Raw genomic sequence first — 27,312 nt, 5'->3', positions numbered from 1 at the left:
AGCACCAGCACAGAACTCGACACAAAGCACAGGGCAGGCAAGCAGCTCTCCCCCAGCTGTCGGGGCCAGCAGCAGATGTGTGCTGCAATCTGGTCATGCAGTTGTTAGTCGGGACTAACAGGCTGCAACAACAGGTAACAGAAAGGGAAGTGTCTACCTGCAGGGTGTTCCTTTAAGGTGATCTTAACCTTGTAATGCAGTGAGGGCAAGAGGCAAATTTAGCAGTCCAGTCTGAATAGAAGAGGATTTCTTTCTCGAGGCTTGTAATGGCAAAGTGACCGTGACTTCCAGTACCAGGACAAACCAACCCATTAGAGAGGAACAAGTACCACATGGCAATGCTCAAATGAAGCAAAATTTTAAGTTTAGATTTTAATACTTTCTAAAAAGGTCCAAAACAATTTCTTCTAATGCTGTTCCCCTGAAGAGATATATCTGGATTTAAAAAAAAAAAAAAAAAAAACAAAAAAAAAACCCACACCACACAACAAAACCCCAGACCAACAAACAACAACAACAAACAAAACTTGATTTTTCACAGTATTGAAACAGCTAATGAAGCTTGTTTTTGGAAAATAGATGACATGCCTGCAGGGAGGAATTCACTATTGAAAAAGTTGACTAGCAAATGTCGACAGAGCTGTATTTAGTCCTTTCCACACAAAAGCCACGGCAGGCAAAGCAAGCCAAGGGGAGGAGCGGGGAACACAAATTAGTACTGAGCAGAGGTAAAGCCTGGTTTTATTTCCTGCCCAACCCTCCAAGAATGCACAGTGGTGGAACAAAGGTTTGGGTCTGGGGGGCCTCCCCAGTCCCCATTAAAATCCTGTCTACCTGTACCTAAGACGGCATGTGTCTGACCCAGCCACAGACCAATACACCCAGAGCCAAACGGAACCTACCAGTTCACTTTAAGGAAACGAAAAGCCATTATCCTAGCGGGGACAGGGAACATACCTACATACAGAGCAGCGTGTACAGTGAGCTGGTGTGAAGAGGCTGGCTGAGCCCACCTCACACGCACCATGGTTAGCAGGCCAGCCCCAACCCGCACAGCCAGCTGAGAAGTGCAAAACTTCAGGTGCGAGAGCCGCTCCAAACCAGCGCATCTTTCTAAACGCTGCACGTTAGCCCCTCGCACGGTTCACATGAGGGCTGCAGGTGAAGCAGCACACGAGGCCACACTGCCAAGGAGATTCTTCCTAAGCAGAGCATGACTACGTGGCTCCTCAGCCTGGCCAGGGATGCTCAAGTTGAGGGCTCTTCCCCTTCTGCAGCACCTAGCATAGAGCTTGAACTAGAAGAGATTCCTGTCCAAGAACAAGCGTTTTATTTCCTTTTTAAAGAAACTAGGACAGGGGGAGTGGAGTCTTGGCTAGCAAAGGGAGTTGGGGTGCTTTTCTCTACAACAGCAATCAATAGGGAACGTATTACTTTGTCATGTCAGATTTCCTCAGCATAAGCAGCTCATGATAGTTTTGTGATAGAAGTTAAGAGAAAAACTGACAGAACTGTGATTTCCCAAAGGAAACAAAGCAAACATAATCTACTTTGAAAAAAATCTGATTTTATTTTTGTATTGAAAAGACCTGTCAATTTAAATAGATGTTTATTTCCATCCATGGTCTCAACCAGTGTCGTGTGTTAACATTATTCAGAACTGTATAAAAAGCCATTTGTGTTACATTGGTTAACATCCTAGAACACTGAGGGGGGGGGGGGGGAGGGGGGGGGGTTGAAGCAGCTTGACATTAAAAATAGGATGTTCCCAAAAAACTTACAACTGACGCGGCATCTTCTATTCTAATTTTGTAAGAGCTGAAGCATATTGCAAATACAACTCAGTTATTTGGTCTTCAAAAAAACCCAAAACTTTAAAACCAGATTGCTTTCATAGCAATACCGAAGCTGTCAGCCGAGAGAACACACACACACACACTCTCAAGTGTGCGCAAACACACACGAAGCACCACACCAAGCACAACTGGAACACCCCATTCAGTATTTGGATTACATATGCATTCTTCTGAATCCATGATAGCTGTAATTTAAAATGCTAGTCGCCTTTTTTTTAATATATATACACAGTTTCCATGGAAACCCAAGATTCCGCACAATCAACTGACATTTATTACTCACGGTGCTGCAAAGTTCTCTAGCGAAAGGGCCAAATTCCAGAACCTTTACTCAAACGTGCACGTACCTCACCGAAGCCAATGAACAGGGGAGAAGATGGTTAAGAAAAGGGGTTGCATGGTCAAGGTTTAGATTTGAAAAATCACATGACAGATTGTCATTCAAAAAAGGTTTTTAAGTCATTCTTTGGTTTATTTCCATGATTCTTGATGCTGTCCGAAAAGCCCAGAGACAGTGACATGAGAAACCACAGCTCTAAAGCAAGCCCACAGCATTTTTAAGTCTGTGTATTAAATGCTCAGAAGACTACAGGAATTCAGTAGACTACTCAGAAGTAGTATTAAATGCTCAGAAGACTACGAGTACCCCTTACATTCACGTCCCCAAAAATCTAGTAACTGCTTAAGTGCATGCACTGAGGCATGACCGGCATGCCTGTAAATTCATATTGTTCAAGTTAAGAGTAAATATAGCTGCGAAAAACCCCACCCACCTATAATTAAATGGTCATTACTAGCAATACTATAGCGACTGTCTTGTTATTAAAGAAATGCAGACACTGTTTCTGCCTGCTTGGCTCGCTCAGCCAAAAGGAAGCTGCTCGATTTAGAAAGAAAGCAAATTTTAAGAATCCAAGGAAGTTTAATATTTCCATGTCCCTGGGGTCAATTATTAACGTAAAGATGTAGACAAATGGCAAGTATATGAAAGAGTGTCTTGTACATTCCAAGGCTGGGAAGTCAAAAGCACATAACTTCCTTATGCTTAAATGTTATGGTAGGCTTGGAAAACCAGTAAGAAGTGATACAGTATTTCCATGAAAAGCAAAGCAGAACTAAGTCTAACTGGCATTTGTACGCAAGCAGGTTTTGCTATGCTTTATGTAAGGCAGATTTTATTGCAAAGTCAGTTACCAGTCTGCTAGTAGGAAGAAAACAGAGGCAACTATACTCACAGAAGATAGCTGATAATTACTAGGACAACTTCTATTTTTCAGAACAACTCAGCTTTAATGCACTTTCTGGAAACAGCATTTTCATTTTCATCACTGGTTTTCACTTCCTTCCCCATCCCACGTTAAGTATCAAAAATCAAGACTGGACAAAATGAATTGTAGATATTTACCAACCGACAACATCTCATATTCCAATGTTATTTTTAACTCGAACAAATATAGGTCATTCTTTATAACCTACTGCCAGTGGTTGTTTATAAATATCCGCTTGCTGCAATAAACACTGGTCATCAAAATATTCATTTGCAGTAACTACTTGGCACTAGTTTATTATATTTGTAAAGTTTAATGGAAGTGCTTCTGATGGACATATAAGCACTTAAAACACCAGACTTTTAAAACTTAGTTTTGGGGGGTTTAATATCTATAGTTACAGTTTTCATAAGCATTTCTGAAAGTATTAAATATCTTCAGAAGTTTAGAGGCTCCTGTCTCAGCACAACTACTAAGTTTCTCAACAATTACAGAACAGCTAATTTAACATTCTTGCTCCCTATGCGGAGACAACATGGTACCAAAATTTAACTATAAAAAGAGGCATTTTTGGTCAGACTGACCCCCAGCTGTCCTTTAACAGAAAAGCAACACAGCTCAAACCTGTCCCCTCCCTCCAGAAAAAACAGACACCTAAGGCCACACATTTACGTTTGCCAGAGCATCAGGTGTTTCTCTGTTTGTGGCAACTGTGTACATGCCCACTTTGAGAAATACAGTATGAAAGCCTCACCACCACCTTTAAGGATAAACCACCTCAGAAGCCAGTTTAGGCAGCAGTGCGCGTGGAACCACATTACATTGAAACGTGTGTTAAAGCCATTCCAGCTAGTTCAACTAGTTTCTAACAATGTTTAATCAAAATTCCTAATTGCAGGAAAGAAAAAATAATCTTAATGTAGAGAGAGGCAAAAAGATGCAAAGATAACCACCACAATGATCCAATAGCAAAAACTCCTGTTTAAAGGTTTTCTTACGCTAAAAAAGGCACACAACCCCTGGTGAACTAGAGACAAAAGCTAGCGGTACTACAGCAATAAACCCAGAAGAAAAAGCCTACCAGAATTACCCAATTGCCTACTGGGAAGGAACAATGAAGTAGACAGGCTGCTCTTGCTCTGTTTTGTTTGCAGGGACGTGGTCAAATTTAATAGTCAAATTTAGCCACATTAAGAAACATTTAACAAAAGCTACCCCAAGAAACCAGAACAAAACCTGACCTTTGGGTCAAAAGGCCACAGACAGGCCTTTCCATAGCATGTAGCTGAGTGAGTTCAGAGATTGGCAATGAAAGAAAAAAAGCTTTAGACATGTGATGGGAACAAGCTTTGGGATTTATCGAACAGTCACACCAAGCTTCTCTAGCACACGCACTCCCTTTTCTTGGTATTCTTGTCGGGTCATCCAGAAGTTGTCTTTGTCTTTCATGATGTCCGCTAGAACTGCGCCACCCAAAAACACCATGTGCTTTCGACGAGGTGGATCTTCAATTCGGATTTTAAATTTCTAAGAAAGAGGTAAGAAACTGTTACTAGGATACCTGAAACAAAGCCTTTCAAAATACAATTGTGCTTTCCACCAGAACAGCAAAATGGAAACTGTTTAGTGAGACAAATGCAACCAATGAAACCTGACGTGCTAGCATAGGGTGCTCTGCGTGAGCTTCCAGCTTGCGCAACCAAAGTAAAATAACTACTTTGCACTGGGAGTTGGAGACAGCTATTGACACTTCCCCCAAAATTATACTTTCAGTGTATCCACAAAAAGCCCAGGAGTCAGAATACAAAATTAAAGACCATATTTTTGCATTTCACGAACATGGTGAAGAGTCCCTAAGCTTCGATAGCTAAAATTATCAGAAGTTACTAGACCATCAAATAACAAATTATTTTAGAATTACATCAAGTTTTAGAAGGGCAGATGGAACAGATTTTAAATTTACACAATCTAGACCAGCTTTACTAATTAATATTCCCTTCAGTCCTTCAATGCTAAAGCTCTGACTTCAAGAGCAAAAACGAGTACAGTCAAAGCTATGTGTGAAACACTCTTAGACTTCAAACATTCTGTACAATTGAGTCACTTCACACAGCTGCACAAGATGCTTAGAGAACACTGCATTAAGAACCAGAGGAGTTCAATTCAGTTCAGCATTAGAAACACCACTCAAGGAATTCTCTCTGTAAATACCACCTCCTCGAAAAGCAGAGAGCATCACGATGCAGTGTCACCACCTAACGTGCGGCTGTTGTCTATGACAGCAACCAACGAACAAGGGAAATTTATTCCACTTGAAGGTGTGTGAGAAATCTAGCCTCTTGAGTATTTCACTTATAGCACTAACCAAAACTTTCACAGACTGAGAAAAAAATACATTATTTTTGCTCAATGATGACTTTAAGGCACCAAAACTCATTAGCTTTGCTCAACCTCCACTACAAGTTTTGCCCTAGCATTTATCAGCCTGTTTTACATGCAAACTCACTCAGGCCTTCAGGAATTACTTGCTGTTAGCAGGGGCTACAAGGTGGCTTCATTGCAAGCGTATCCACACAAGCCACCTACCCGAAACAGAGTGGGGCGTGTGAAGAACAGAGGCCGCGATTTTGCCAGCTGCGCGGCGGGCCACCCGCAGCTCCTGCCATTTCTGACTGCTTGGGTCCCTCTAGTGGGGACCGAGGACAAACCTCTGCCCCGCACCCAGCAGCACTCGCCACCTACCGAAAGCTTCTCCACATCTCCTTTCAGCACTCGCTCCAGGTAGAGCTGTTTAAGTTCCCGCTCCAGTCGCGAAGGCAGCCCGGGGTACATGGTGGACCCTCCAGACAGCACAATGTGCTTGTAGAATTCAGATCTGACAAAAAAAAAAAAAAACAAAACCAAAAAAAAACCACACACACAAAAAATTCTTTCTAGTGTCATATAGAAAATGCTGTAGCACGAGCAGGTACCTGCACGTCCAGGGGAGTAGATACAACCCGAACAACGGTCACTACACAAGGACAGACTCCGCGCAAGCTTGGCAGACTTGCTGATGCTTTGCCAGGCATCCCAGAAAGCAGCAGTAAGAAAAATATTGTGCTTTCAAGATTCTACCCTGGCTCATTCATACCAAAATAATCAAGTTTCCAGACAACCCGTTAAGCTCCAGGATCTCAGACCGAGCCCCGCTGCCAGTACGTGCCCTCCCCCAGCAGCACACGCACTCGCCCCGAAAGCGGAAGGTGTCCCTCTGTTCGAATGCGGTTCTCACGTCACCCCTGCACCCTGGCAGAGGGATTTTACGTGTTCTGCTCTTACCTGGTGTCTATGTCAGCAGCCTGGATGGTGTTGAACAGCAATTCAGCCACACCAACCCCCTCGACATTGATTAAGTGAGGCTGGAAGAGAGCCTCCGGTGCCTCAAACCGTTCTCCACCGACTTTGATAATCCTGCCATCTGGGAGCTAGTGAAGAAAAAACACCCATTTAGAAGACTACTTTTAGCCACTGGGATACTAAACAAACCAAGAGGAAATGACCTACATTGTTCCCTTATGTTTTAAAACAGGAAATTGTTGATAATTGTCACCAGTGCAAGAAGTCATTCGGTACTACTGAAAGAAGAAAATTCTCCAATCATTATGCAATTCAATTGGAGACGTCAGGGACCAGATACATCGATACTGACATACCAAACATCTCCTTGCCATATAGCTCCTAATATCGATTTAAAAGATAATCTTAGAGCAAGAGTAATGCTTTCCTGCAAGTTCTTTTCTTCCATGTGTGATCACAGGAAGTTTCCACTAAGAGCCCGTTTACCGTTCTTGTCACCAGATATCAGTCTCTCGTGTGTCACTGCTAAATAGATGAAGCTGAAAATCTGACATGCAAGAGTAAGTCCACTTTCTCTACAAGTTGCAGTTCTATAACATTCACATTTCAAGGATCTACAGTGACAAAAATGAATAAAGTTTCATGGAAAATCTGAAAAGAAAGAAAAAGCTTTTAAAAGTTTTCCCAGAACCCAGTAATCTGATTCCACAGACTCCTGTGTCTGGGAAATGAGCTACTGCCAAGAAGAATTCAGAAGGAACCAAAGCTAAACGCTACCTGAATGTAAACCTATGGAGTTTAGGACAAGCAAAGCGGTCTCAAAACACTCACCGTGTAGGATTCAACTAGTACTGTGGTCTCTAACGCCAGTTTCTGTTCCTGTTCAATGTTGTAGCCCACATAACATAGCTTTTCCTTGATCATGCGAACAGTCTCGAAATCAGCAGAGTGGTTGAAAGCATACCCTCGCAGCAAGAGGAGCTAGAGGGGACACATCAGGTGAGCGGTAAATGAGAAGAACAGTCCAGATCTCTCTATCAGTACACGGGTACAATCAAACACTATCTTTAATAGTTCATCTCCCTTTTTTAACTGCAAATTTAGTATTAAGTCAAATCTGTCACAGTGTATCCATTACTACCAGAAAGTAGAACAGCAGCAGCATTACTGCAAGTGGGAAATCTTCTTTGTCATTACAACCTTCAGTATAACCATTACAAAGTGAAAGATAACCAAAATAATTCTTATATTTAGGGCTTCACTTCAGAACACTCCACTATTCCTGCTCAGCCTTAAGAGCTGTCAATCCAGAACGCTGCTTATATTAAAAAAAACCCCACTCAATTAGTCTATAAAACATACTGTCTTATTTACTAATCAGGGAAGAATCGCTACACTATTTTCCACACTGTAAGAAAAGGTCCTTGAGAAAATACACAAGTAGAACCGACAGAACAAAATTTTGGTTTTATTTCATGTACCAAGAAAGCCAAGTTTTAAGCTTGTCCTTCCTAAATACGCCTACAGGAACGCCACTAAGAAAATGTGAAGTCTCTGAATAACATTAATATCATCAATGTGATTTAGATGAGGAAACATAAGGACAGACTGAAGCAATACAGAGCATACAGGAGTTATGTAATTGACCTATGAATAATAAAGGGAAAACTACAGGTTTCTTGCTATCCAGGGATTTTAACTTGAACCGATGTACCCCAGATACCAGACACAACCTTAAATATTCTTTCCAGCTTACCTTAATGAGGTACCTAGTGATGTCCCTCCCAGCGATATCTAACCGCCTGGTGAGATGAGGGAGAGAGAAGCCTTCATAAACTGGGCAAATATGAGTTACACCATCTCCAGAGTCCACAACAACACCAGTCAACAAGCCTAAAGGACGGGGAGGGAGGGGAGAAGGTACAACTGTTATTAGCACCTCCACACAGAGAGCAGAATAGTAGCAAGTTTAAGATAGGATTTTTCATTGTAATCTTAACACAACCTGTTTCCTCCAGTCATCCTTTTGGGAAAAATAGTCACAATTTAAAATTCAGTTGCTTCCACTCAGCTGGATTTTAAACTTAAGGTTTTCATAGTAACAAATGTTTTCATATACATTTTTTAGAAGTATGACCGCTACTTTTTCCTAGATGCATATAACTCCACTGTTCATAAATTTATCTGGTGTTTTGACATCTCAAATTGCACTCTAATTAAAGAGAATATCAAAGATCATTAAATGCTTGCTGGGGCACAAATTCCTCCTCAGATTCAGCTGTGTATGTGCAACCTTACGTTAATTTCTTATATATATATAAGAATATATATATAAAATATAGAGAGATCTAAAAATATAAAGTAGTATTAGAGGTAATCAGGCCACAAGTTTACCTGGTTACAATTATTAGGACTTGTTCATTTTGACTGGTATTCAAAAAACAAGACAATGCTTTCAGAAGGTAGAGAATATTTGGACTATACAGAACACATCTAACTTTCTTTCCCACAGAAACAGTGTTAGGCTGAATCAGATTCACTTTCATAGGCTAGAGAGGTTAACTCCAGTGAAAAAAGTTTACCACAGAACCATTACATTCCAAGGTGTACCAAACTGAGATATCATAGGCATGTATAAAGAGAAATTTCTATACTTCGCTAACAAAATAAGCAGCAGAATTCATGGTGAAAGTTGATTAGAAAACAGTTTTATAGTTTCTCACAAGCTACCTAAAGCAAGATAATATATTTTAAGGGGAGACGTTAATATAATGAAGGGCCATTTAACATGTAATGGGCAAGGTGCACTGGTTTGGCTACCGTAGTTTGCTCAAGCTTTGTAAACAGAAGGCAAACAAATTGGTTATTTGCCCCTAACAAATCAAAGAACACACCTTGGTTCAGCTGTGTGATCAGATCTTTAGATTTCTTAGCGAATTGGAATAACTACTATGCAAACACAACAAGTCTCACAACTGAACACACGCAGTAAGGAAGGAAATAGTCAGTCACAAGGGACTACACCGAACTCCAAAGACTGCTGTGAGGAATTGCTAAAGAATTTCCTAATTAGGACTAGGTTTTGATATTTAAACCCCTTTGCCTTTAAAAGGTATATGAGCACACAGAATTCCAGGTAAAAGCAACAATTAGTCTTAAGAGAGTTTTAACAGCAGCAACAAAATGTGGTGCACTGCAGCGAGGCACATCTCTATGTAATTTTAGCCACTACTTTAATGTTTAATGTAATATAAATAAGTAGGATGTTTTAAAGGGCTGTTTTTATTTTCAAAGGCAAACGTTCTATTTACGTGCCACTTGTTTTTTGTATCTTTGGAAGGTCTTCAACTTTATTTTAGATGACAGTATGTAGAAACACTGGACTGCTCTAAGTTATTTCACTTTTTTTATTCACACAGTATTTGACCACTATTCGGTAAAATGCGCGCACAATTAACAACAGAATTTAAGACTTATGTGTTAGTCATATCTATAAGGAATCAAACCAAAGAAAAACCAAGGGGGGGGGGGCGGGGAAGAAAACAAACAGACAAACAAAAAGAATGACAGCACAGATCACAGCAAAAAAAAGTAATATCCAGGTCTGCAAAAGCCGTTTTGGTTCAACTAGTTTTAATGACTTGCGTAACAGAACCACCCTTCCAGTAGCCCGTCACTTTTGCTTTTGGACACAGAAACTATGGTGACATGTTAATGGGCAAAGGTATTTATGTCCTGCTATGTGACACAGCTAAATACACCAAGCCAGTAGTAAACAGATGTAAAGAGTCACGTTATCAGAACTGATGTGCTTGAGTAGCTTCTTAAAGTCCTAGATGGATTGCAGTCTGTGGTAGAATTTCTATCGAGTTCAGTGAATCTGATTTTCTCCTCAGGCTGAGGATGATTTATTCTAGTTTATCTACAGCAAAAGAATCAAATTTTTAATTTTTTTTTTTAAACCTGAAAATAATGCCAAAGTCACCTAGTCATCTTGAAATTCACTTATGGTAATAAATTTTTCCTTTATCAGAAAATCAAAAGCATGTCATTAAGACTTGATGCCAAAGGCTAAATGACTACACCCTGGAACAACAATAGTTTTGACAAACCAGGTTTTTGCCTTTACAAGCACGTCACCACAGTTGGTTCATGAAAACACCACCAACATGGGTACCCACCAATAGCTCCTCAAAACAAAAAGCAGGCCCCTAAGTCAGAGCCGAGCTTACTTACAGCAGCGTCGAATTAAGCCCAAGACTCATTAATACCATATTAGTACTTTGGCTCAGCAACACATTTACAAACTAAACAGATTTTAAGTTATCTTTGCCTACCTTGAGCATACAAAGTAAGAACAGCCTGAATGGCTACATACACCCCAGAAAACTGGTATGTCTCAAACATAACCTGTAAGATGAAGGCAAAAATTAATGTCCAGAAAAGGCCAAATAATTAAGAAAAAATTCACAGAAGTTTGAAAACTGTACTTCTATAATTCCGTACTTTTGCTAATCAAAATCACTTTCCAAGTAACTTCATCATGCAGATTCTACACAAATATTAGAAACCTACCTACTTTCTGGCAGAAAGTAGCACATTCAGCTCCACATCTTACCTGTTCACACAAGACAAGCCACGTGAAATATTCCAGATCCGTTTAGCAATGAAAGTGAAACCCACACACCAATTTCTGCAGCTTTACTAAGCTGTTTTCCAAAGTGCTCTAATGAGTGGGAGGCAGTCCTTGTAGACCAGCCAAGTACTTCATTACTGAAGTGCGACTTGGGAATGAAATGTTTGTTAAAGGTGTATGCTCTATCTAATGAAGTTCTGGGGTTTTGGTTTTTTATTCCTCATATCAAGCCCTACAGACTTTGTACAACCACAGACTACGTCAAGTAAAGACCAAACAGATGCCTACACATAGGGGTCTAGAATAAAGCCCAGCATCAAGATTGCCCTTTGCATCTGGGCCACCTTCTTTCCTTCTTTAAAGCACAACTGATGAAAAACTTCCAGAATTAGTGCAAAATCCACTACGAGTGAAATAGTTCAGGTAGGATGAACTCTGTTGCTACATACAGAAAACCACAGGTTTGCAGAACTCTTACTGCAACACGCAAAGTGCCTGCCTGCCTTGTAGGCCAGCTTCCCCTAACCACCACGCTAGCTTCAGTGAGGAAAGGATGCAGAGTTTATAGGATCTTGTCTTCTTTATAAACACAAAGAAGGCCAAGTAAACAAATCATACTGTACAGCAGTTTTCCCCTCAAAATGCTTTACCAGGAAAAACAGATGAACTCTGATTTCTCCAGCACATAACAGAAGTTTTGCTTTTGCTATTCTGCAGCCCCCTGAGCACTTTGCAACTTCTAGGATTAGAAGCTGATTAAATCCTAAGTACTCCCACAGCTCAAGTAAAAGATATCTAAATATTTTTCAAGAAAGAAAGCTGATGCCTGACAATTTTAGAATTCTGAACTATTTAAAGAACCTTCTGTTAGAATAGTGTGATCTTAAACAGCTGGCCCATATCAAAAACCTGATCCTTGCAAAGTCAAGTTCATTTCTTCAAGCTGTACTGAGCACACGGCAAAACCCCTGGGAAGATTGATGCCGCCTTTCTCGGGATACTTGCTGTGAGCACACAGTACCGCAGAAGCCAAGCAGAAAGGAACACAGAGAGGGTGAGCTGCAGAGCTCCCTGCCCTGAGAACATCACGCTTTGGGATTTTATAACCCCTCAATGTGGACTGTAGATAATATAAAAGGAAATTTAATACAGTAGTCAGGTGCGCAGGGTAAGAATGAACAAGAAATCACAGGCTGGCTAGTAACTTCCCTGCAATGGCCACTCCGGAGCACATATGCAATACCTTCAGAAACAAGAAGCAGAACTGTCTGCCAGAAGAGGAACAGTTGAAAGGGCAGCAACTCAGATCCCGTTTGAGTAACCACTGTCTAAAACCAGCACTATTCCAGTGGATGAGTCTTCTTCCAAACCACCAGAGAGCTTACAAGACAAAAACCTAATTTCAGAATAATCTGAATTATCATCTTCATACAACAAAACAAATATTCAAATGGCATTAGTTAGTGCCTTCACACATTGCACTAAACCCTAGAAGCCACTGCAAAACCCTTCTATAACCTATATGCAGGCCTTTGAGGGGTTTTCTTGAAGGACAGACATTTAGGTCTCTTCTATTTGACACCAGAATTGCCCCGGCACGGGACATACATGTTAACAAATCTTAAGATGTAAACACTGAGCAGGATGCTCTCCTGATAAGATTCTTCTTCTCATGACAGCCACTTTTGGGTTACCTATAAAGCAATGTTCTAACTGGACACAGAAACGAAGAACTAAAAATAGAGAAAAAAAGATAAGGAATACTAGGTTGGGATTAGGAGAAGTGACTGTGCTGGAGTATCTATGTTTACAGCTACCTGATACGCCACTTCAGCCTGGCTGCTCCTGAGGGTATTACAGAATGAGAACACATCAGGTAACCGGAGACAAACAAAGAGCAAACACCCAGCTAAGCCGAGGAGCAACTGGTGTCTTGTACATGCTAAGAAAGAAACGGCACTTTTAAAATATGTATTTTACAACACAGCCGCCATGTGAGCGCTTGCTGCTGTTACTGCGTAGCCGAGTTTGACAGAGCGATGGGGTGAGGAAAGAAAGTTACTGGAAGTAGAATGAAGTACAGCAAATATAATTATCTATCATCTTGATATGGTCCAGATGGCTAAGCTTTTCTTTTAAAATGCTACTGCATTGTATCACAACATGCAGAGACGTTATTATATTTACTGCTGACTTTAGGAAAAACCTTAATTCAGTCCTCTGCTTCATACTGGGCTAGCCTCCCTGAAAAGGAAGACTATATGTCAAAAATGGAAGGAGTATAAACATGTTGGAGTAAAAAACCTAAATATTGCTAGTCCTCATAATACTGTGATCCATTAAAAATATTAACAGAAACAACAAGCCTCCGTTTCACTCAAATTTAAATTTACAAAAATGGATTCCAGTTTCCCCTAATCCTCTGGATCATGATTAAGCATCTACAATCCCTGGAGTGGTTTAAAAAAGCAAATGTAGCAATACAAATATTTTAGCAGAGTTCAGAAGCCATACAAGGCTCTTCAATTTAGGGTATAAAATTACTCAGTACCAGAATAACTAAAATCTAGCCTTTTGTATTTAGCAGGAAAACAGGAACAAGAACACTATTGTAGACAGCTGAAAAGCAAAGAAGCCTGAACAGGAAATTCAACCGTTCCTGCTACATGGAGGCCACCCAGAATAATCTGCTATGTCCATCCCATCACAGCTAACTGACATACAATAGGCAGTATTACCGATGTTGCATTATGTAATACTTCGGTAAAAGGTCCCAAATGTCCACAATTTCGAAGAAATGCTGAATTTAGATTGTACAGTTTGGGTTTTTTCCACTTAAGTTTTTCCCACTTTGCTATACTTGACTTGATCCCAAGTCACTGAAAGAAAAGATCAGCACAAATACAGTCACTGCCACATTGCAGAAAGCACTACTGGAGCTGTGACAACAAAGGATTTTGAAGGAAAAGTCAGCAGGTAAGTTCTTATTAGAATAAACAACAGATTTTTGGGGAAAAATATACATACCCAAGCTTTCATATTCAAAGTTCTGATAAATGGATAAGGTTTCATACTGAAGAATTCATTTTTCCTGCCCTTTCAGCTACTCTAACAACACAGTTTTTAAATTTTTGTTACACTGAATGCCTTACATTAACTGAAAATACCTGTGATGCTTGAGGGGAAAAAAACAGAACGGAAGACTAAACTTTTTGTTCTTGTCAAACATTACTGCTCTTCAAAATCAAGTCTTCATCACATGGTACTACAGCTAAGCAATATATATTGGACAACCGACATTAACACAAGGTTCAGATGGGGCTTAGGCCACCCAGGGCAGCACTCCGAGACTGAGGACCCACGAACCAGGCTTTCCTTCTTAGAAGGCTTTCATTGATAATCCCCAGCATTAGTCACGGATTAGTGATTTGGTTGTCATCACACCTTTGTCTCAACTACCTCCAACAACACTGCTCCACCTGGTAAGCATCATCTGGCTCAAGCCTCAATCTCCTCTGAAGCATTAGTGGCTTACAAAAGTCCAAGTCATTTAAAGTAATTAACATTCATGCAATAGCTAGTAATCAATGTATCTTGATTACATGAAGAGAAACCTATCTTTCTAATTCTGTGTTTTAATGGTGACATGGCTTGAGACAAGAAGCCTGCTTATAGCTTTTGAACGAGATCAGCTTGTTTGATTTTAAGCACAGTAGCCTTCACGACTATGGCTGAGGATGAGTTTTGGTTATAAAACAGAACCACTTTGCCTCAGACAATTACCAGGCGTTCCAAAAAGTTAAAATCTCTTAGCAATGCTCCAATGACAGTATATAACAGTTTCTACTAGACAGACATACCTCCACTATCTTCTCCCTGTTTTTAGTTGGATTCATGGGAGGTTCTGTGAGCAGTATTTTACAATTTTTTGTGTCGATATTAAGTTTTTCTGGTCCAAACGTGTAATCCCAGAGGTGCTTCATATCATCCCAGTTCCGAACTATGCCATTCTCCATTGGATAATTTACTTCCAGCATCGAGCGTAATTCACTTGCTTCATCACCAACCATGAGATCCTGTAAAATTTTAATATAGAAACATGTCAGTGCTTGCAGAGTTTTCTAACCACTAGAATCCTCAAGAATGACAGTGAACTGCACCAGCCTGTGTCAAACTGTGTTCTTAAACAATGCCCACATTTTAGAATAATTTTTATGTACTTAGGAAAGAAGTAGAATATATTTCAAGTAGTATTTAAATTTAGCTTTTACCCATCCCAAACCTTTTCCAAAATATTTTTTTTTCCATTTTCCAATTTACCTTAAACCAATAAACCCTGGTACAGCTAGACACTATAAAGATCTTTATAAGTACAGATGCTTCTCCACTGACACCTCCAAACTACTTTATCAAATACTAAATTTCTAAGGGCTGAGATGCAAAACAGCACATAAGGGTAGTAGTAGGTGGGATTTGCAGAGTAATTGTCCATGCATGTTGCAAATTTCTGTGCACAATACCAAAAAAGGAATAATGAGTGGTGAATAAGCATACCGAACAGTAGCAAAAGCAAGTAAGAGATTAGGAGTTCCACACTAGACATTAAAAGAAACAATGGTTTACATATTGCCTATGTCAGTAGGGTGTGAAGAGACACATCTAAATATAAAAATATACCCTTGTCTGTACCATGCCAAAAGTCCCAAGCCAAAAGTCCCAGTAATACATTCTTACACAAATACAACCAACTAATGCACAGTTTGTCCAGTCATTTCACACTGATTAAGCAATCTGTTTATTAAAGTTAGTTATGCAAACATTGCACATTCAAATTAGTAGCATCACATCTTCTCCTTTCCCACGTATTTCCCAGAGGAAGTATGCACAGTAACATCTTATTTTTGCTCCCTGTTACATCCCATACTTCTAAAGAAGCCTTAACTGACTTGCCTGTATTTTGCCCTAAGAACTTATTTCTAGACACCAACAGCACTGTTTCCATGCTAATACCAATTTAATTGAAAAAAATCCAACTGCTTCATAGAAAAACATGCCACCGCAGCTTGCAGTTGCTGTGGCACAGAAAACTTCTCAAGTGAGAGTTACTCAACCTACTATTCAATACTAGGGAAAAAAAATGCACAACAAAAAATCTGGCACCCGGTTTATAATGCCTTTGTTAGAAATAACCTAAACAGGTACTGTCGACTATATAAAAAGGACGTTAATTGAAAACAGTTTAAAGTAAACCATTTCTCTTCCACCCCTTCTCACTGACAAAGTGTTTTGTTTGTTTTCCCCTTGCACAGTAGATCACACTTAGTTCTCAACTGCACAGAAGACAAAAGTCAAGACTAACATTTTAAATATACTCAAGTGAAACCATACTATGAAAACTCCACCACACAGCCACATTACTCCTGAGAATTTCAGATGACAGAAACTCCACTGGTTAGAAGAATCAGAAGCCTTTTTTGTGCATTGTTTTTTGAGGCTCTATGCTGCCGAACAGGACACAGCCCAGAAAAAGCCGCTATTCAAATGTGCAATGGAAGTTGAACAAAACTTTCACATCCTCTTAAAACAAAGTTAAAGGGCTGAACAATTGTTCTCAAGAGCACACTAACAGACATGCGTACTTGGTCAGTGAAGAGAAAGGAGGACAGCACAACTGAATTTGCAGAGCGGAACCAGTACCATGACATCCAGTGTTTCCACCACTTTGGTACTCAGTAGTATTTGCCTAACCGAAATCTGAAAGTTTTTCAGGCTCATGGTTTTTAATGTTAAATAGAGCAATTTCTACTGTTAAAGATGATCTTTAAGTGTTACTCTTGTATCTTGCAAAACTACAGGTTATGTAACATTTAGAAGCAATACATAAAATATTCTCATAAATTAGTTGCTAGTAAACCAAAGCAATGAACAACGTCCAAAATAAGTATGTATTCAAATGTAAAATGTAGGACAAGACAAAACAATGAATAGCATCAAAAAATAACATAACAGCTACTAGGTCCCATCAAGCAAAAATGGTAAACAAATAGCACAGGGGCACCTCACTTACCATCTTTTTGTTATTCTACTTCAACAGGTCAAGAAAGGTGAAGAAAGAAGGTAGAAGCAAGAAAGTCAGAAAAGGCCTAAATGAAATTCTCAAATTATTTTAAGTACACAGTAGAAATAGGCTGAAAAGAGATGCATGTACAGCAGGAAATGGTCTGAGTTAGTTTAGTTAGGGCCAAACTAACATTCTCAGGATCTCAGATTAAAATACCTCTTTAAAGGAAGCTACTGCTACATGTCAGTGGCATATCACACTTATGCATCTTACGTTGCAAACAAAACCAGTATATATGCCAACTTCTCATAAATAGGATTCTGTGCATAAGTATTCTGTAACACTGGAGTTTTACCCTGGGCAAGGTGTTCATCTGAACTAGACAAGACTCTGCACAAAGCATTTGACTATAGCTAGCTCTGACAAATGCTAAATTTAAATGTTGTTTTAAAAATTCCGCTTCAAATACCCAAGAACTGAAAACGGTAACATAAAAGCATTCACCTATAAGCAGGCTAATCTGCTCACGTATCATGGAACTAATACCCAGAAAGAATCAAATAAGAGATATTTACTTAAATCCCAGCATCTACTCTCAGAATGGAAACAAGCAACCATAAAGTGCAGTAGTAAGAGCAGTGTCTCAAAACTCTCTCCTATAGCAAGCTACAGAGGTAGGAAGCTAAGATAATCAAAGCAGCCAGGAAGCACTATGAGCTACATAAAGTGCACGTGCACAAACATTGGCCAAAATTATACTAAAGCCATTTCCATTACTACTGAGATTTTTCCTCCTTCTATTAAACTCACTTTGAGTCACCTAAACTGTCAGAAGCCACAGGGTAACTATCAGCACCATTAGGGCAAATCTACCTATTCTGCAAATCGTGTCAAAGCAAAAGCGCATAGTTTCTGGCAGCTGCCTCTGGACAGGCGGTACCAAAGAGGCTGGTCCCAGCACCGCCCTCTTCCTCACTTCAAACCCAGAGGACGGAAACGACTTCTCCAGGCCGCCTTTGGCAGCAACTGAGCAGAGCTGTAGGACACAGACTATGGCTGAGCCCGTCACTGGGTCTGATCTGCCCCAAAACCCTGTTTTACCTAGTCAGAGCTACTCATCAGCCCTGCTTTCCTCAGAGGGTTAACAATCCCCCGAACCTGCTGCAAAGATTAGTATCTCAGTAAAAGCAAAGAGCAGCATCTGTGCTTCTGGTTTTAGAGTTTTAAGGTTGCAATTTTAAGCAAAATAATCCCAGTAATAACCAAACTTCTGTGTTTATGTTCTGAACTGGTGACTCTAGTAGGAGGAAAAAGCTATATATCAGCTGCTGGCTGAAATAAGAATCCAGAAGGAAAGCACGGCAAAACAACTTGAAATCAGTAACTCAACAGATACAAGACAACCGCTGTTTTGATCAGCTTCCAGACTTCACACAGAGTTCTGAATTTCATAGGAATGACAGCTTTTCTGAATGGTTTTGAAAAATTAAACTGATCTTGCCAGCTTCCTTTACTCTGTTTTAAACTTACCCCGTAAGAACCTGCAGTAAATGGCTGGAATTAACTTTGGCATAAAAATAATCTGCTAAAATACATTAAATTTTTTAGGAAATCTGCAAGAATCTCATGAAGAAAAACATCACTCACTCAACAAGTCTTCCTACTGTATTATCCTACTGGCATACCCAGAGTATCTGACACAGGGATTTCCTCTCCTGATGCACTTGCTATTATATGCAGACGCTGTAAACTTCTAGGAAGAATCTAGACACAGTTCATACTCTCTAAGATACACCCATGCGATCCATGCTCAAGCAGAAGATGGGCAATGCATGCAAAATTATAGTTTACTGGTTCTTTCACACTGATCTCATGTCAATTACCCACTTCCACCTCCAATGCTAAATCTTTCCAATTCAAGACTGCCACCTGTAATGATATTAAACTAAGTTATCAGATAATCAGAGGATACCCAAACTGGCAGGACAGGCTGTATCAGATCAGCTGGAAAGAAAACACTGCTTCAACAATGAGATTTAATGCAAGAGAATTTTTCTTGGACTTCATACTTGTAAATCACTGTGTAACTTTCATAAAACTTTACCAGAACCTCCTCGAAGAAACTGGCACATTAAGTTCAAGTAGATATCTGAAGAAACACCTCTCCCCAAGTCTTTCAAGAGAAAAGAGTATGTTTTCCTTCTCTTTACAAAAACTCCTATCTACTGTAACAGGGAAAGGTTCCCTTTCAAGCAATTTGTCCTAGCTAACACAAGGCAAGCAGTATTGCAATATTAAATTAAAGAGAAGAAAAAAAAAAAAGGCACATTTTTGAAAGGTCTGATGACTTTCGTCCTCTTGACTTCCCAGCACGGCCTTCTGCTGACACTAACTTTTTCCAGGGAGGGAGCAGAAATCAGGTAGCTGAACTTCTTGCCGCCCATACAGTTCTGAAGATAAGGAACAAGACTAGGCAGATTTTTTTTATTTTTTTTTGGCTAATCTGCTGCTCAGAAGCAACAAGGAAAGGAAAACTGAAAGCTTATACATGCGTGTCTCTACTTGACCTTCCCTGGCCTAAGAGAGGTCTTCTACAGTTCTGCGTCGCCTCCTGTTTCTCCCTCAGGTTTCTACTTCTGCCTTGCTCTCAAAACAGAGCTTGCACCACTGTGCAGTAAAGCAGTCAAAACCTCACCTGACAAAGAAATCACTCTTTTTCAGCTGGATCAGCTCACTGAAGCTGCTTACCACATGTCTGCACAAGCAGTACAACCAGCACAAGGTGAGAATGCGTAGCTAGAAGCAAGAAGGAAGGATGTGACCACAGCAAGGCCAAGACATTTACTGAAGCCTGTATTACAGAAGCAACTACTAATATTTGAAGCGTTATTCTAATTACAAAACAAAGTGGGAAATGACAGGTCCCTGGACTTCAGAAAAAGATTCTCAAGCAGTGGTGTGTGTCCCCAATTCCAAGCTTGGAATAACATCCCAAGACAAACTAGCCTGAATACTCCTTTCTCCATCTCTAACTGATGTGGAGTACCTACACCAACCAGCAGCAAAAAGAAAAGAAAACAAAAACAATAGAAACAATGAAATGCAAACACAAGCAAGGTTAAACATCTCATACAAGATCACAGATGATCAACTGTGAGTAGAAAGCAAACAGTATAGGAAGACCTGGAAGCTCCAGCAATTCTTCAGCATTGTCTCAGAATCCCACAACACAGCTCAATGACATCAACCACTTCTGATTTCCGCCTTCTAATCTGGACATCATTTACATACTGGCACCTGAAGCCCCTTTTTGCCCAGAACCACCCAAGCCCTACCTGCTGCCTCCTCAGCTGTACTATCTGAAGGCCTCCAGTGCTCTACATCACTCTCTTAATGCATTTGTAGTTTGCAACAGGCTAAAACCCGATACAGAAATTAATCAGGATATACCAAAATAGCGTAAAGGGGAATTAACGAAAAACCAATTCCAAATACTACACAAGTCAAAACCTGCCCTAAATATTTTTAACTGTCACAAAGTAATAATAATGAAAAAAAAATTACCTTGATTTCAATGTTTCCCACTTTTGCAGTTGATCTTATAATGGGTCTTCCAACCAAAGCTGGAAAAATGTGCTCTGGAAAATTTGAGCCTGCATAGCCACATTTCACAAACTGAAAAGGAATAAATAATTTTATTAGAATATGCATTACTTTTGTTTACTGACAGAAACCTGGTCTGGTGTAGAAAATTAAGTCCAAATTTAAGAGCATGTGTCCCACTGGAAACCAACTGGATTTATACTTACTAATCAATTTTACACATTTCAATTGATGCGTAGATCTGTAAAACTGAATTAAAGTATCTTCCAGAATGTTTTCTGAGTCAGACTGTCACATTTTTGAGAAGCAGTATTAAAACTACTAAGTATGTTGAGAGGTATAAGACAGTGCAATGTCTGAATTTGGATTTCCTACAACTCTAAAATTCTCTAGCAACCCAAATTCCATCATTTTGCAATGGATCACCTTATGATGAGTACCCGATGACACCAAATGGAATTACCTCTTCAATTAAAGCACACAGTGGCATAACAAAAATCAGAAAAAAAAAAACCAAAACCTTGTGAATTCAAATCTTATGCTTTTATAAAAAAGGTTTAACAGTGAACTAGCAGATAAGTCTGTGCAATTCAGATGGATTTCTCAGTTTGATAATTTTACAGAGTTCCTTTTAAATATAAAGACAGGATTTTTGCAGTAAGCACTTCCAAAGCCAACAGCACAACCAAAAACTTAGCTGATAATAGTTCACACCAAACAGGATACTCTTTTGAAGAAGTGTTTGTCACCCAAATATGAACGAAAGGAAGCTTTCTATCACTGGGTCCCAAAACAGGATATTCACTAAGAAAACAGTGAGGATTAACCGAGGGGAAAAAAACCCTAACATATATATATATATATATATATACACACATACATACACAGTCACCAGAGGAAGCTTGGTTGTAAAACAAGAACTTTAAAGTAACTTCAGCAAGAAGTTACAATTTTAGCTCATGGGGATCAGCAAGTTCTACTCTTCAGCTGTCCTACTGTGATGGTCACATACCAGTCTGATGTTCTGCCTACAGTTCATACAGAGCAGGTGTCTGTATGAATTTTTTTGATTAATACTTTGCATACTGTGCAGTATCAGCGTGCCAAAACAAAATCCTGCAGTCCCCAAACTAAACATTACACATTTTCATCTGCAAAATGACTCAACCATCTAGGTGTAACAGCAGTAACACAGCACTGCAGGATCACTCAGGTTGGAGGGAACCTCAGGATCTGCCTCGTCCAACCTCGGGCTCAAAGCAGTCACTGGATTCAGACCAGGTCGCTTAGGGCTTTGACCAGTTGGGCGTTGGAAGCCTCCAAGGACAGATAATTCACAGCCTCCTTGGGACCCTGTCCCAAAGCTTAATTCCCCATTTCAGGTTGTATTAAAAGCCACCTGCTAGAATTTCCAAAACATTCACCGAGTTTCTGAAGTCAGGTTTGAAGACTGCCACTGAAACAATTATCACAGCAAAAAAAAAGAGTACAGCTAATTGCAGCTGAGGGGAATTCTGCCATTACACTAACGTGAACAGTCACTTTCTGTTGCTCTAAATTATCTGCTGTACTGCAGTAAAAAGGTCACCTGTTTTGGAAAGAAATTTTTAAAGGCAGTTATGGAAAGAGCCAAGAGATATTTTAATTAAAGTTGGGCTAATACAGGGGGGAAGGGATTTTTGGGTTTTTTTGCTTTTTGTGACCCTAATTTCTTTCACCCATTCAGTGCTCCCTGTAGAGCTGTTTGGAATACTTGAAGAATAACACTGTGTACACAACTGATTTTGCTCATTCTACTTCAGTCCGAGTCCTCTGAAAAAGCAAGTACTTATCAACTCTTTTGCTTATATTAAGGCCAGAAGTACCTAGGAGTTATATAGGTCTTATCTGTATTCAAGAATGCAGTGCTGCTACGAGAAAGCAAAGAGTAGCCACAAGTATTTCTGCATCACACTACCTGAATACACCCGAAGACTTTACTGTAAGTTTTATACCAGAGGAAGTGCATGAGGCATTTTGAAGGACTGATTCAGCTCAGTTCTTCAAAATGTCTCATAGCTTGGGTCCAAATAACGGTGTCCAAACTAAAAGCTCCTTTTCAGACATAGCAAATTCCTGCATTCAGGGCAATCACAGTTTCTGTTGCTTCTACAATATTTAGGTATGCTTGTTATAAATTTCATTGTGCAGGACCTGGTTAAGCTAGAAGGAGGTTTACAGAACAGCCCATATAATCCCATTGCCCTCCAGCTCAGGGTTTCATAAACTGTTCCAAGCACAACTATAAGCACCCCCAGCAGCCCATGCACCTTTACACCCATACATTTGCGTACAGCTTTTCTCCCAGCATGAAGCTACTCTCCTACCAGTCACCACCAACTGTGTCGGTCAACAGAAGTAACATGACCGGTAACATCCACACGAACCTTTACAACTCGAGCTACTGGAACACCCCCACCCCTCAAGAAGTTCCAATACCCACACTTTTAAATCCTGCCGACTGGGCAAATAAACCCCAAGATTTATACAGCAACCACTGAGATAAGTGACCAAAATGACTACTGCACAAAATCAGTAAGTGCCTCTTGGCCAACCTTAAAAATACCTCTCAAAATCACATACAAGTATGCTGACCTAGAAAATGCTGATCTACAAAAATATTATTCTAAGTTCTTACTATTTGAATTGTAATAGTAACTTCCAGGCCCTTTCCGCGTTAAGACCTTGACACACCTTCCTGGGAAGTTAACAATGTTGGCAATTAACAAATCCTAGATTTTAAAAACAGATTGTCATTTCTCCAACCAGCCTAAAACACAATCAAAACCAGATTTAATCTATGTGAACTACAATGTGCAAGATTAAGCTTGGACATTCACAGTCTGTTCCCCACCTCTTTCGGGCCAGAACAGAGTGCCTTAAAAAATAAAATAAAATTACATTTTCACAAAGCTTGGTAAATTCATCAGTAGATAGAAGGGGCAGAATTTTACTCTGTCTCCCCGCCTTCAAATTTGTGATTTTCCCCTCCAGGCTACAGCAAAATTTAGTGAGGATGAGAGCAATTCAGCCTTGTACACCAGCCTCCCCATCAACGCAAGCATCCCCACTGCAGCGTTCTCCCTGACACGATGCTGAACATTCAGCTGGTTCGGTAGGTTTGTGATGATGTAACACTGCATATTATGGCTGAAGAACCAGACTCGATAAAACTACCAACAGGTAAGTGCACCTAAGAAACACAGATGCACATAACAGATCCTGCACAGTTTTAGATTTTTGAAGAGGTACAAGAAACATAAGGCACTTCTCCCTCCCATCCCTTACAGCAGATGCTCCAAAATCTTCAATGGAACATTATGAACTGCCGTAGTTTGGAACAGGATCAGCTTCTCTTTTCTAGTGCCAGACACTAGACACTGTTCCTGCCATTCTCAATTTGAAACTCTCTAGTAAAACTTCAGTATAGCTCGCTTGTTTCTTTTCCATCCCTCACTGTGCACACCCCTTACAACAATCACCACATAATTTCAGTACAATGCTCAGTATACATCACATCCCAAACAGCACCACCACCCCCCAATGAATTTACACATCTCTGTAACAAAGCCCAGAATTCATCACCGTTCATTTTTGCACACATTTGCTATACATTCAGAATGTTTTAAGAATAGCTACTTAGCCTGCTGTGTGCAAGACCATGTATGTACAAAGTTTTACCATATATAGTTTCTTCTCCATTTCACTGTGGTTTATACCGGCTCTTTCACTTCCTACTGAGTCATCAAACAGTAAGAACTTGTATATATAAGTATTCTTTCAAACAAAAAGAATGAGGAAGCTTACGAACAGGCCATGTGACAAGTTTTAAAATGAAGACTAATATTTTTATCAGGTCTCTGTGCTTGATTCTTTCCATCGATGCAACTCTCGAACAAAACACCTAAATATAATTACAGCAATTTCACGGGCCACTAACCGACTTACCATTTGTACTATACCAATAAAAACATTCATCTCTAATGCTTTAGACCTTTGAGGTGCCATTGCCCACCTCTCTTCTACACTACATGTTGCAAGAACTTCCTTCTAGTCACCTCTTCCTCAAAGACTGGTCGCAGCCAGATACAAGTCCTATTGCAGCATAACAAGAACTGTGAATTTCAAAGACAAGCCCAAAATTAAAATTGCACCCGACTTTTCTAATAGTCTCCATTTTTATGTAGCATTTCTGGCACTTGGCAAGAGATTTAATTTCAGTCATGGTTTTAAGTATGACATATCATGGTGTATCAGGAGTCACTGACAAAGTATCCCTGCTTTGTCGAACAGAAAATATTATTAAAACACTGGTTTGACAATATAGGACTACTTGATAATCTCAACATGCAGCTGAGGCTCGAAAGATTTACTGAATACAATTTTCTTCCGGACTAATTATCCCAATTCTAGTTTAATTATCCCAATTCAACCTAAATATTTTGAGTTTACTGATTTCACAATTATTTCTTGATACCTTGCTGCCCCCCCCCAATGAACTCAGTGGCCAGGCTACTTCCATACACACATTGTTCCACTCAGAGACAACCCAAAGCAACACAAGCTAAAGTAACACAGGCCCCTCCTCTCAGCACCGCAACAGCACTATGAAGGCAACTTCCACTCTTAGTTATTTATATCCTGCTGGTACAACTCACAGAGGAAAAAAAACCGTATCATTCCAAGACATCTCTTGATTTCAAAGCACACACAGATCCATTACACTGTACAGAATCTCTGTTGCGGACCCAGCTGGGGCAACTGAGTGAAAATAATTCCTTCTTCCCCTCACCTTACTGGGGCTGGACAAAGCACAACACTGCTGTCACTACCAGTACACTAAACGTTTTACAACTCCATGATTTATAGCTAGGTAAAGGATCATGTTAAAGGATGAAGCTCTAGATATTTTTTTTATTATGGGCCTAACAATAAGAATATTAAACAATGAAGAAAAAAAACCCAACAAAAAAGCTTCCACATCCCTTTGTAAGAAGAAAAACTGTAAATGCCTTCTTTTTTTCTTTCCTTTTCTAAACAATAGCATAAAAAGCACCCAAAATCTCCTGACCTCAGCCCAATTAAAGAAAAATTTTGCTACAGGAGGAAAAGTGAGAAGAACTGTCAAACCCCAGAACTACCAAATATGATGCTCTTCTTCCTGAATCATGCTAATCATTTCAGATGCTAGCTGGAAAATCCTCTAATTCGGGATGCTGAATCTCTTAACATCATCATCCTTTGTCTCAGCTATTCCCTCTTGGGCTTTAAAAAAATATTTTTTCTTTATTCCATGTGTTTATATAAAAAAAACCACCTTTTTTTTTTCCCATTCAAGAGATCTTTACATGCTGTAAGCTGTGGTAACTCTCCACATACTTCTTTACTGGGGGAAACCCTAGATTGCTAAACAAAATTACAGAGAGGAAATACCATTTTAAAGCAAAAAGATAAGATGCCATAGGTGGGTATCTCATTCACTTCCTGCCAGGCACCTCAAAGCCTGTGTACCACTGACAGAAGGTGGGTTTCCAGCGGGTGCCTGCAGGCTGGTGGCGGGTGGGAAAGGTGAAAGGATGGGGAGAAAACCTTTGGGGCTTTTTCGATTTAGAAAAATGCCAATTTATGAGCATGTTGCAGGTCAGGAAGGTATTAATGAAAGGATGATACTCCGTTTTAGACAGTAGCTAAAAAAAAAAACCAACCAAACATTTCCCTAAAACTTAATAATCCTGCAGACAGAGGACACATCCTGCTCAATGTGTAATGTGCTTATTCAGAATTTTTTCAAAAGTTCGGTATTTTAAAAAACCCGATATTTTTTGGTGAAAGCTCGTTGCTGCAGGGAGACTTGCTCTAGTCATTAGAGCAATAAAGAGATCCACGGTAAAACAGCAAAATACCAGGGTGGCGGAGGTTGGGGGGGGGGGGGGGGGGGGGAGGAGCAGGGGGGCACAGCACAATATCCGCGCACCGCGCCCGGCACCGAAAAGCCCCGCCGGCAGATGCCGCTCAGCCGGTTTCGGGATCACCGAGCCACGGGCCCCCGCCGGCACCGGCGCCCTACCGCGCCGAGCGCCCCCCGCCCATTCATTCCGCAGGCCCGCGCCGACCTGCGGCGGCTGCCCGCGGGCCGGAGCTGGCGGCGGGGCCCCGGCCGGCCCCAAGCAGCGCCCTGGCGCGGGGAGCGGCGGGGGAGCGGCCGGGCTCGGTGGCGGCGGCAGGCCGGGCGCGGCCCGCGGGTGTGCCGGCAGGAAGCGGGGCCGGGCCCGGGGTTGGGGGGGGGGGGGGGGGCCTCGCCCTGCTTCCCCCACCTTCTCCCGGCGGCAGGGCGGGTCCCGGCGCGACTCACCCCGGTGCCGTTGTCGCACACTACCACCTTCCTGCCCAGCGTGTCCATCCCTGCGCGCCGCCGCCCCACACCGGCACCGACACAGACACAACCACCGCCGCCGCCTCAGCCGCCGCCGGGCCCCCCCCGCGCCCGCGCGCCCAGCCCGCCGCGCGCGC

At 40.7% G+C, this 27,312-nt stretch overlaps 1 protein-coding gene across 2 annotated transcripts; it reads right to left on the bottom strand.

The window, feature by feature from the left end:
• Positions 1–1,547: 1,547 nt before the first annotated feature.
• Positions 1,548–27,312, bottom strand: ACTR2 (actin related protein 2). Of its 2 annotated transcripts, none has more exons than XM_055810441.1 (9): positions 27,155–27,312; positions 20,725–20,835; positions 14,960–15,175; positions 10,801–10,873; positions 8,220–8,356; positions 7,295–7,444; positions 6,446–6,591; positions 5,867–5,999; positions 1,548–4,651 (listed from the first exon to the last, which is right to left on the bottom strand). In XM_055810441.1, the coding sequence occupies exons 1-9, from the start codon at positions 27,200–27,202 to the stop codon at positions 4,481–4,483; spliced, it is 1,185 nt and encodes a 394-aa protein (XP_055666416.1). In that variant the 5' UTR covers positions 27,203–27,312; the 3' UTR covers positions 1,548–4,480. The 2 variants fall into 2 exon arrangements, with proteins under 2 accessions (XP_055666416.1, XP_055666417.1); XM_055810442.1 differs by having other exon boundaries at positions 27,117–27,235.

This window comes from Falco peregrinus, chromosome 7 (assembly GCF_023634155.1).
Source record: "Falco peregrinus isolate bFalPer1 chromosome 7, bFalPer1.pri, whole genome shotgun sequence".
NCBI classification, from domain to species: Eukaryota; Metazoa; Chordata; class Aves; order Falconiformes; family Falconidae; genus Falco; species Falco peregrinus.
This window is presented reverse-complemented; position numbering and strand designations above follow the sequence as displayed.